General features: G+C 34.7%; 1 protein-coding gene across 1 annotated transcript in view; it reads left to right on the top strand.

The window, feature by feature from the left end:
- The window catches only part of LOC149815364 (AP-2 complex subunit alpha-1-like), a 124035-nt gene that overhangs the window by 18324 nt on the left and 92871 nt on the right, over positions 1–12840 (top strand). The window contains exon 3 of the mRNA XM_089989408.1: positions 11273–11398. Within this exon, the coding sequence (XP_089845534.1) occupies positions 11273–11398 (126 nt within the window). The remainder of the gene's footprint in view (positions 1–11272; positions 11399–12840) is intronic.

The raw sequence follows: 12840 nt of genomic DNA on the forward strand, positions 1-12840 counted from the left end.
CAAGAAGACAAGAGTGACAAAAGGTGTTATGAGATGAGTGATGTGGACAATGTCATGATAGCTTTTAATATAATTAGTTCTTATGGATATGAGTGAAAGGAGATAGGACAGGGAGTCATTATGGAGGTATACTTGAAAGATGACAAGTTGAAAGACATAAAGAATGTGTCTTAAGAGTTTAGAGTACACGTGAATATGGGAACCTAGTTTTAAAAAATCGATAAGAAGAAAAAAACTTTTTAAAGTAAGATTTTAACAAAACTTATAAGAAGTATTATAATAAGTGTGATTAATTTATAAGTCACTTAGTTTGCATATTCCTAGTTCTCTTCTAATTCGTGTAAAGTCTTCAAGTTTCAATGGTTTAGTGAATATGTCTGCTAACTGTTGATTAGTGGGTATGAATTCGAGTTTAATTATGTTGTTTAAGACTTGTTCTCTTAAGAAGTGGTGTGTTATTTGAATGTGCTTAGTTCGTGAGTGTAAAATCAGATTCTTAGATAAGTTTATAGCACTAGTATTATCACAGAAAATAGTTGTATTTTCAAAATTTAAACCAAAATCTTTTAAGGTTTGTTTCATCCAGATAACTTGTGTACAGGCTAGGCTAGCAGCAATGTATTCGGCTTCAGTAGTAGATAAGGATACACAGTTTTGTTTCTTACTGAACCATGATACAAGTGAGTGCCCTAGCATATGACATGTTCCACTTGTGCTTTTTCTGTCAGATTTACTTCCACCAAAGTCAGCATCGCTGTATGAGATTAAATCAAATGTAGAGGATTTTGAATAGAATAATCCAAAATCAATTGTGTCTTTTAAATATCTCATTATTCTTTTTACAACTTTAAGATGTGATTCTTTTGGATTTGACTGAAATCTAGCACACAAGCAAACACTGAACATAATATCTGGACGGCTAGCAGTTAAATATAGTAGTGATCCTATCATACCTTGGTATATCTTTGTATCAACAGACTTACCATCTTCATCTTTGTCCAAAACAGTAGTAGTGCTCATAGGAGTAGATTTTGAAGCAGTTGAGTTCATGTTGAACCTCTTCAGAAGTTCACGAGCATACTTAGACTGATTGATGAAAACTCCATCCTTGGTTTGCTTAATATGCAGTCCAAGAAAGTAGGTGAGTTCTCCCATCATACTCATTTCAAATTCTTTCTGCATGGACTTAGAAAATTCTTCACAAAGAGTGCTGTTAGAAGATCCAAAGATGATATCGTCCACATATATTTGAACAATTAGGGTATGATTATTCACTATTTTCACAAATAATGTCGAGTCTGCTTTACCTACAGAAAAACCAGTTTTTAATAAAAAGGTTTTGAGTCTATCATACCAAGCACGAAGTGCTTGTTTTAGGCCATATAAAGCACGTTTTAGTTTGAAAACATGATCTGGATATTGTTCATTTTCAAATCCTGGAGGTTGTTTTACATAAACTTCTTCATTTATAAAACCATTTAAAAAGACACTTTTAACATCCATTTGATATAATTTGAAATCCATATAGCTTGCATATGCTAAAAACATTCTAATAGATTCAAGTCTAGCAACAGGAGCAAATGTTTCATCGAAATCAATACCTTCCTCCTGGTTGTATCCTTGAGCTACTAGTCTGGCTTTGTTTCTTATAACATTACCTGTTTCATCTAGCTTGTTTCTGAAGATCCATCTTGTCCCAATGATCGGATGATCCTTTGGTCTTGGTACAAGATCCCAAACTTCATTCCTTTGGAATTGATTCAGTTCTTCAGTCATGGCTAGCATCCAGAACTCATCGATGATGACTTCATCAATCTTCTTTGGTTTAAGTTGAGAAATGAATGCCATATTTGCAATCCGTTCTAGCTGAGCTCTAGTCTGAACTCCCTTTGTCAGTTCTCCCAAAATCTGCTTTTGAGGATGATCTTTGATATCGACAAATGTTCTTTGATGATCATCTTCATTAGACTTAGCTGTGTTATCTAAAAATAAATCTGTACTTTCAACATCATCATCGTTAGTTTGCTTATGAACAGATTGATCAATAGATTCACAGAAACTAACATGCATAGATTCTTCAATAGACTTAGAACTCTTATTGAAAACCCTGTATGCTTTACTATGACTTGAATATCCTAAAAATATGCCTTCAATAGATTTAGCATCAAATTTATCTAGGCTATCTTTTGTGTTTAGGATAAAGCATTTACAACCAAAGACTTTGAAATAGTCTATTCTTGGAGTTCTGTCATAGAATAGTTCATAGGGAGTTTTATTTAATAAGGGTCTAATGAGAACTCTATTTGTTATGTAGCATGCAGTATTAACAGCTTCTGCCCAAAAAGATTTAGCAAGATTATTATGTTGGAGCATAGTTCTAGCAGATTCCTGAAGGGTTCTATTCTTTCTTTCTACTACACCATTTTGAGGTGCAACTCTAGGAAAGACAAAGTTATGAGAAATACCATGCAAGTTACAAAAATTTTCAAAAAGTTCATTTTCAAATTCTCCTTCATGGTCACTACGAATTTTAACAATAGAACAAGATTTTTCATTTTGTAACTTTTTACATAAAATTTCAAATTGACAAAACGTATCACTTTTGTTTTTCAAAAATATTACCCAAGTAAATTTTGAGTAGTCATCTACAATGACAAAAACGTATTTATTGTGATTATGACTAGCTACTCTAGAAGGACCAAAGAGATCCAGGTGGAGAAGCTCTAGAGGTTTTTTGCTTGAAATGATATTTTTTGATTTAAAGGATGATTTAGACAGTTTTCCTAATTGACATGCATCACAAAAGTAATCCTTTTTAAAAGATATTTTGGGTAACCCACGTACTAACTTATCTTTAACTAATTTAGACATGTACTTAGAATTGACATGACCCATTCTCATGTGCCATAGATGTTGAGAGTCATTATTAGCTATAAGGCAATGTTCTGTGATGTTTTCTAGGTATAGTTCATATATATTATTTTTTCTTATACCTTTTAAGATAATATTTTCGTTGGTGTCTGCTATAAGACAAGCATTATGATTAAAGCTAACATTATAACCTGTATCACACATTTGACTAATACTTAGAAGGTTATGTTTTAAGCCTTTAACCAGGAGAACGTCTTTGATAAGAGGTTTATCTATATTTCCAATATTACCAATACCTATTATCAAACCTTTGTTGTTATCTCCAAAGGTGACGGTTCCTCCTTCCTTTTTATGAAGAACAACAAAGAGGTCTGAATGTCCAGTCATGTGTTTTGAACATCCACTGTCTAGAATCCATCTGTTCTTCTTGTTTGGAGCCTGCAAATCATTAAGTAAAATTTCTTTTTGGTACCCAATCGGGTCCCTTTTTGTTAGACTTTGGAACCCATATCCATTTGGATTTGGGTTTGTCTACAGCCTTAGAGGAGTTAAAAAAATTAAAATTATAATACTCCTTATTTGGTTCAGATGAACTTTTCACAAAAGTGGTCTTTTGATTCATACAAGAAGGCTTGTTGAAATGAGAGTAGCCAATACCATTCTTGTAGAAAGAGACTTTTTGAGAGGATAGGAGTTTATCCAAGTTATCTTTTCCTTTAGTAAACTTGAAAACCGTTTTCATAAGGTTCTCAGTTTTACTTTTTAATTCTGAAATTTCTACTTGCAGATTTTTAGTCTTGAAGCTAGTAGATGAGATTTCAGAAGTAATAAGAAGATTTTTCTTTTGTAACTCAGAATTTTCAATACTGAGTTTTTCATTTTTCAAAAGGAGCTCTAGATTCTCAGATTTCAGCTGTTTATTTTTTAGAATCGTTTTCCTTGATTCTTCAAAAAGTTCCTGAAAAGCATTTTGAAGATCTTCAAAGGAGAAATCAAGAAATTCACTTACAGAGCTTTCTGCCATGAAGCACATGTTGGCGGTTTCTGCTTCATCATCATTTGACTCTTCACTGGTGGATGGATCTGAATCATCCCATTGAGCATGCAGAGCCTTTTTCTTGAAGAACCTTTTCTTTGGTTCCTCAGTCTTGGATTTTCTTTTGAGAAGAGGACAGTCACGTCTCAGGTGACCTGACTTATTACACTGGTAGCACATAGAATCTTCTTTTGGGTCTTTTCTTTCTTTGTGCTTATTTGGAAGCCGGTTCCTTCTTATAAAACGCTGAAATTTTTTGGTGAGTAGCGCAATCTCAGTTTCTTTTTCTGAGTCTTCATCCTCAGAAAGGGCTGAGAAAGCTAGAGTTTTCTTCAAAGGTTGTTCTTTTTCCCTTCTTTCCTTCATGTGGACTTCATAAGCCATAAGATTTCCTATTAGATCGTCCAGGGAAAGTTTGGATAAATCTTGAGCTTCTTCAATAGCAGTAGTGTTTTTCTCCCAATCAGTTGTGAGAGATCTCAAGATTTTCTTCACCTTTTCTGTCTGAGATTGGGTTATACCCAGAGATTTCAGATCGTTGGTGATGTTGGTGAATCTGGTGAACATCTCTGTGATGGGTTCATCTTTGTTCATTTTAAACAACTCATATTTTCTGACAAGAGATGAGATTTTGGCTTCTTTCACTTTGTTGGTTCCTTCATGAATAACCTCCAAAGAATGCCAAATATAATAAGCAGATTCACATATAGATATTCTATTGAATTCATTCTGATCAATGGCACAATATAAGACATTCATAGCCTTTGCATTTAGGTTTGCCATTTTCTTTTCTTCATCAGACCATAAGTTATAGTCTGCGGAAGGAGATGTGTATGGATGCTCAACAATTTTCCATACAGCAAAATCTATGGATTTGAGAAAAATAGCCATTATGCACTTCCAGTATCCATAGTTGGAGCCGTTGAAGAAAGGTAGTGAAATACGATGCAAGTTGATATAATAAAAAATACAGCAATAAGACACAACACAATAAACACATGATTTATATTGGTTCGGTCAAAACCCTGACCTACATCCAGTCCCCAAGCAAACCACTTGAGCTTTCCACTATAACATCTAAGTCACCGGATAAATAGTACAACACCCTCTTTCACAGAGGTCTTCTTCTCTCAACAGAGAAGGACAACACCCTCTTTCACAGAGGTCTACTTCTTTCAACAAAGAAGGAATACAGTGAATAACAGAAAGTTACAATACTTCCTATAGAACCTTCAGGATGATATGAATGCACGAATGAAGGATTCTCAGAATGTTCTGTTTGTCACTCAGAAGATACTCTTTGTCAAAGAGTTATTTTTGACTTTTTCTCTTTCTTTTTCTAGGCTCTCTTTCAAATATCAAATAGGTATTTTTCTCGTTGTAAGCTCACTTGTCTATTTCATTCCCTTCTATTTGAATAGTTCATTTTAGTGTGTATTTATAGCTTAAAAAAATAGTCGTTGGCCTTTTTGAAATCGTAGCCTTTTTGAGATGTGAAATGTCACGTCATTTCAAAAAAACATCTTTAGAGGAATTCGAGAAAGTCTTCTTTTCATAAAAGTATAATATAGGGTACACTAGTCGTTGTAATATTTTAGGTAATACATATTTTATGTAAAAAGTTTATTTCTTACAATAGTACATTGAACGTTGGATTGTAGGTTGTCATGTGGTTTTGTCTTTATCCTAATTAATGATTTGTGGTACAGTAGGTACTTCTTTACTTTAAATGAGTGTAAGTACAATGAGTGCTTTGAGATATTTATTTGTACATAGTCATGTCAAGTATTTTCTTTATGTTGTGGTTTTCAAAGTCTACAGAGAGAATGAAGACTACAAGTTAGTCGACATTCTTGAGAAGGATATTTAACAAGGATTCTTTACAGAAGGTATTTAATGCTATACAAAGAGAATGATGACTTTAAGTAAGTCGACATTCTATGAGTTTGTAAAAAGGTAACTAGAGTCTTTTTCAAAACAAATTATATTTGGTTTCTTTTGTGTAGCCGATTTCATGTTTTGTCTTTTTCCTATATTTGAAATCATTTCTTTAAAGAAGGTAACTAGAGTCTTTTCAAAACATATTATATTTGTTTTCTTTGTGTAGTCGATTTCATGTTTTGTCTTTTTCCTATATTTGAAATCATTTCTTTAAAGAAGGTAACTAGAGTCTTTTCAAAACATATTATATTTGTTTTCTTTGTGTAGCCGATTTCATGTTTTGTTTTTTTCCTATATTTGAAATCATTTCTTTAAAGAAGGTAACTAGAGTCTTTTCAAAACATATTATATTTGTTTTCTTTGTGTAGCCGATTTCATGTTGTCTTTTTCCTATATTTGAAATTATTTCTTTACATGTTGTCTTGTATATGACATAAGGTACAATTATTACATTTTGAAATCATGTCAAAATACCTTTTTCATAAAGGGTTGTAAGAAGGTACAATTATTAGTTTTCAAAAAGGAGCTTTTTGAAACTATCGTATACTTTTATGAAATAGCTTTTATGAGTGAGTATGTAATATGCAATATGCAATATGCATCCTTCTGAAGGTTCTGTTACAAATGACTCTAAAGAAGAAAGAAATCTTCAACTTGAGGAAGTCGATCTCTTTAGAAGGTCTTTAGGAGTGCATGGCTCAACAAACTTTTTCTTCAAGGAGTATGATTGCATCATAGTTGTACTTGAACAAGAGGTTTCCATCCTTTTTGAGTGAGATATCCTTGCATCAAATACTCGTTAAATATATGGCAAAACATATCTAGTCATTATATAACATTTTTCAAGAAGACATATTATCATATCATATGAAATCAAATAAGACAGTGTATCATATTATGTGACATCAAAACAGAGTTTCTCAACAATATCAGTAGATCTTAAAAACATTACGACTTTAAGACGATAAACCAAAAAGCTTACCATATTTCAGTACTTTTCCGCCTTCCTTCTGCCATAATGGTGTAGCCTGTAGTCTTCTAAGACTATTTGGACTCACTATGCTATTGCTTAGTGTCTACAACTACTTGCTTCAGAATCTTGCCCTTCAATGCATAATAAGAGGGCATCTTATTACCAGCCCTTATGCTAGCTATCACATCAACCATAACCGGAAACTGAAATGAATTTTCTGTATTGAAAGTATGGAGGTCTCATAAAAGAAATGCCCCTATTGCTAGGCCTACCTACTCGATCATGTGGTTCAATGGGAAATAGATTTACTGGATACATAATCTAATTTGTAGCACATCCCTAACCATCAATATAAATAGTGCAGAAGGTAAACCCTTGAAAATCTCTCTGGTGCTTCTACAAGGCTATCCACCTCTCCTTTTCAACATCACCATTGAAGGTTTGGCAGTTATACTAGAAAAAACAAGGAGCTGAGTTTATTGGAGTGCTGCTTTTGGTGATTGACCCATAATTCATATCACAATTCCCCATTGATCTGCTTATATTAGGATTGGTGTCAGTGGCACAGATGGTGTGAGTTTGGTTGCTGTTATAAATTTTCAGCACCACCTCAGGCCTTAGTATTGACGAGAGGAAATGTGCAGGCACTATCTTCAACAAACCAAAGAGGCAGCTTAGTTCATTGTCAGCTTCCAATATGAGGATCTACACATTAGATACTTTTGGCGTTTGTGGAGAGTGGGTCAAATGATTTTCACTGGGCTGCAGTTGAAAACACCATTAGCAAAATGATCTAGAGTTAGAAAACAAATTCTCTGGTTATCAGGTAGAATTATTTTAATCAGGCGTGACTTTTCATAATCCCTTGGAAAATTGAGAATCAAATCAATAAAATGTTGTGAATATTCATTTGGAAGGGCAGCTTAACTATGGTAAGAGTGGCTTGCTTGAGTGGAAGCAGGTTACATCACCTTTAAGGAATTAAGGATTGGGTTAATCCAGTTGGATGAAATGAATAAAGTTTTATGAGCCAAATGGTGGGGGTAGTCTGCACAAAATAAAAGATCTGGATTAAATTAGTAAATGCCAAATAAGAAATCTCTATCCGGCCATGGAGGTGGAAAGCAAATAGTGAGTGGAAGAAGCAGTTAGGTATATAGCGATGCTGGCTCTTAGTCTTACAACATTTCAAAGCTCTAACAAGTGTTAAAATAAGTGATGTAGACATAAAGTTCTGGACATATTTGGTGTGATCAATCCAGTTTGGTACACTGTTTCCCTTCTCTTTTTGCACTATCTAGAGGTCCAGTATGCTTTGTGTATTGGTCATGGGTGGCAGACAAAACCTTTAGTGCAGAAATTGCAATTAGATGCAGATGGAGAGAGAAAACAATGCATATGCTGGTCCAAAGGCATACTACGTTGAAGCTTCAGAATACCAAATTGTTAATAGCATGTACCTTGAAACACATGAAAAGCTAGATAAAAACCATATTGCTTTAAGTCCACATAAGCAAGTGAAACGTGGAATTTGAAGGGATTAAGGTGTAATGCTTTATTGGTGAAAGACAAAAGAGCTTCCTCAACAAAAAAAACAAACAAACAGCAACAAACATTGAAAATGTGGCAGGACCCGTGTGCATTTTAATATAGGATTGGAATCTATGTAACACGGACTCTTCTAACCGGACACTGCACCCGCATCCATGCGGGTGCGACACTTGGACATGATTTCCTTTGTGTCAGGTGAAGTCAACCACGTTGAAGTCCATTTCTATCCGAAAGTAGATTCAATTAACCCTAACCAAGTCCAGTTTTATCTATATTATATATATAAATACATAAATGCACACACATACACGTAGTGTTAACTTAAAACAGTTAATAAATATATGTATACTCTCCCCCACCCCTGCACCCAAGTTTTTTTAAAGTGCCGCATTGCCGCATCCGCACCCGTATCCACACCTACATCCGCACCTGCCCCTATCTGACATAGACTGGAATTAGAGGCCTTGAGGATTCTCGTCACCAATATTTCCATGTCCATATATAACAATAACATTTAAATCCTATGCTTTGATCAAGTTACTGAAAATGTACCACTTTTTAGGCCTTCTAGAATTGGACATGAGAACTCTGTAATCTGTTTTTAGTGAAATCTTCTGTGTTTCTCTATCCAAAAAGTGGATTTGTTAATTCATAGTATCTATACATATGGTGAATTCATTTATAGGAAGAAAGAAGAAATCAATTAACTTTTTAATTTGACAATATGGATTTCTGTAGATGATATGTACTGCTATTTCATCCTATACCAAGAGTTGGGACCTTAAGGCATATACATTAGAATGACTGCTTGGCCTTGATACCGGATCAATTTTGAAAACAGTTCATTGAGATTGCATAGTTGGCTTCTATTTTTCCAAAATGCTTGTAATGATGGCTGAAAACTAGAAAATTTCATGCTATGGCTAAATTCTGTTGTAGTATAACTGGCCTAGATTGATTAATTATATAATTTTGCCTGGACGTTTAGTATATATGTTAATTTTTAAATCCTCACATGCATAAGAAAAGCAGAGAATCAGGCATAGCAAGTCGAAACATTGTAAAATAATTTCTTGGTTAAGTTGTCCATTGCAGGTCTAACTAGAAAAGTGAGGCCTATGCCAATTTTTGAAAAGCTTCATGCATGACTGAATCGGGAAAACAAAATCGAAATATAATTCTTTTAATTTCTTGAGAATGACCTGATTGTTTGCATTTAAAAATTACAAAAAGTCTATTTTCTAGGAAATATCATAGACTAGGTTCAACATCTGCTGTTATTGATTTGATCATTCTAATTTTTGCATTTCTGCATATCACCTGATTACATGCAAATAAATTCTTCTATGAAAAAAATGGATGGTGTTTAAGTGGAAGACAATAAGATTCCCCCATGGGATTCAGGAATACACATTTGACATGTTAATTCTCTGACATGTTTAAGTAGGAAACATCATGGACTAGGTTCAACATCTACTTTTATTGATTTGAACATTCTAATTTTTGGCAATTCTGCATATCACCTGATTATATGCACATAAATTCTTCTATGAAGACAGTGTATGGCTATGTCACAGGGATTCGGCTAGCAGGGTGCCACACCCGCGTCGACGCGACTTGACGCGGGAGCGGGTGCGGCACCGGGTGCGGCACCGGGTGCGGTCAACCCGATCCTGGGTGCGTTGACCACACCCAGGATCATTTAGGTCCATTTTTTTTTTAAAATTTTCCCTATGAAATGGGCAGCGGAATTTTTTAAAAAAAAAATTCTGCTGACAGCCACTGACAGCTGCTGCTGCTCCTGCCTTTTCAAAATCCTTCTTTTTCGTAAAGGATTTTCTCTCTCCATAATAAATGATAATGATGGTGGTAGCCTTGCTCTCTCTCCATAATAAATGATAATGATGGTGGTAGCCTTGCTAATCCTTTTTTTTCGTAAAGGATTTTCTCTCTCCATAATAAATGATAATATGATGGTGGTAGCCTTGCTGGCTATTAGCATTCACTGTTCTCCTGACGAACTCTTCTCCTGACGAGATAGAAGCCACAGTAACCAAGATCTGCTCTTAAGCATGAACTTGTTACAGATCGACGTGGCCTATGAAGACTAATAAACTTGTGAAATAAAATCTCACAAACCAGCATCCAATGCTAGGGCTGCAAATGGATTGGATTTGTTTAGATCTCTGATCCAAATCTGACATATTATTCTTAGACATGGATTTCAAATAACATCATATTGGGGTTGTACTCAGATCTACATGACCTGGTGTGATATCGTGCAGCTGTATATAAAATGAAATTTGAAAAAACCCGCGTTGGGGGAACCCCCGGACCCCCTTATATATATATTTTACATTTTTGCCCCTGCCGCACCCTCGCACCTGGGTTTTTTGGAAGTGCCGAATGCCCGCACCCGCACCCGCACCCGCACCCGCACCCATGTGACATAGGTGTATGGTGTTTAAGTGGAAGACAGTATGATTCCCTAATGAGATTAGGGAATCAACATTTGACTTGTTAATTCTATGACCTATGTTATTTTAGTGCTCTATGTGTAAGCTTGTTTATTTTCTTATAGTCAATTTGGTTTTCCTTTCAAATATTGTAGTCATTGGTGTTTCTTACTGATCATTTGGTCTGTTTCATGACTTAATCAATATTTAATGCCATTGGATAGTTTGATGTTTTTTCCTTCCGAGAAAGTTTTGTTCCATGCTTTGCTCTTTGATTTCACTCCTATGTGTTTTTTTTCAATGAATCACTCCTCTTGTAATCATTTACACATGCCTGCGTTATTGTAAGATTGCATTTTATAATAACTCAGCTCAGTATCTTACATGCATTAATCCCACTTACTAGCTTGCTTGGTAGACTAACTTGTGCTAGAATGCTTTCAGGTTGGCTATATCGTAACATCATGCTTGCTTAACGAAAATCATGACTTCTTGAGATTGGTCATAAATGCTGTTCGCAATGACATAATTGGACGGAATGAGACTTTCCAATGCTTGGCACTGACCATGGTATGTGCTTTTAGTTTTTCTTTACTCTATACTTCTTTTTCTTTATACCATTTATTAATTGTTTGATCGGAATCATGGTTTGTCTTTTGGTTGAGAAGTTGTGGCAATCATTCAATCCTGTAGTCAAGCTGTATTTTGATATATCTCATCCATTCTCCAAAGACAATGTGACCATGTTTCACAAATGCATTAAGGTCTTGGATAAAGATATTTGCATTTTTGTCTTTCTTTTGGGTTCTTCATTATTGGTTATCTGGTCATTGCCATAAATTTCAGTAAACAAGAAAAAGAAAATCATGCATCCAGTAAAGTATTTAATGTTTCTTCCCAAATTTTCATTGTCTTGTCTACCATAGGAATGAAGTGAATGAACTAGGTTATCTTTGAAGAGGAAGGTTAAGGTGTGCTTAGCGTGGACAATTGAAATGCATATTGGATACAACACATGCAAAATTTGCCATGTTTTGAAAATTTATCTGTTTGATAAGTCATTGCCAGCTTACTTATTTGTGAGTTGGCATGCTTTCTTGCGGAGAAAACATGTGTGAGATGAACCTCCCTTCAAATGCATCTCCCAAAATGTACCACCAAACACCACCTTAACGTTTTAATAAAACCAAGTCAACAACTTTGTGTCTCTTTGTTTCAGTCTTAAATTATTTCCATTTCTTGATTGGAAGAGGTACAGAAAGGTGCATGTTAATTATAATCTTTTTTGGTTTATTCCTTCTTTTTTGACAAGGGTGTGATACATCTGGGTTACTTAAGAATATTTTATTTATTATTTAATCACAATGCAAAAGCAGCCTTCCAAGTGCCTTGGAACGATTTCTTGCCTAATGTCTTTCTTCATATCTTCCTTATTCTTTTGACATGGTACTGGAGTGCATTTCTATCTCTTCAGCACCGGAGCATCTGACCTAGACTGGACTTCTTTTTCACATAGAGCTGTCTCTGTTTTCTTCATATATCCTTTAGCTGCATCCTTGCCCTCCTATTCATCTTCTTAAAGGAAAAAGGAAAGTGATCCAATTATCTTTTACTTTATTTATACAATAGTCATACTTCTGTTACTGATGACGTCCGGATTATTTCTCATGAGGAGACCAAATAATCTGGGCATCTTTTTTGAGTGAATATCACCTTGTTTCTTCTTTTTCTTTTTATTTCTCCTTATTTGCTTCTTCATTTGTTCATACTAGAAAAAGAAAACTTGGACCAATTCATGGTCATTGAATTCTTTTTTTAGATCAGAACCTATGATCTGAACCTATATAGTGGGATATAGGTCTCTAGAGTATTAGTTCTCCATGTCTAATGACTAAGGTAATTTATGAGTCGGAGAGGCACACATACAGAGAGACACACACACATACACATGCATGTGAACACCTTGCCATATACATATTATGTGCATGCAAGAACACTATTAAACTAAATTC

This window comes from Nuphar pumila, chromosome 15 (assembly GCF_984573655.1).
Source record: "Nuphar pumila chromosome 15, dmNupPumi1.hap1.1, whole genome shotgun sequence".
Lineage (NCBI taxonomy): Eukaryota > Viridiplantae > Streptophyta > Magnoliopsida > Nymphaeales > Nymphaeaceae > Nuphar > Nuphar pumila.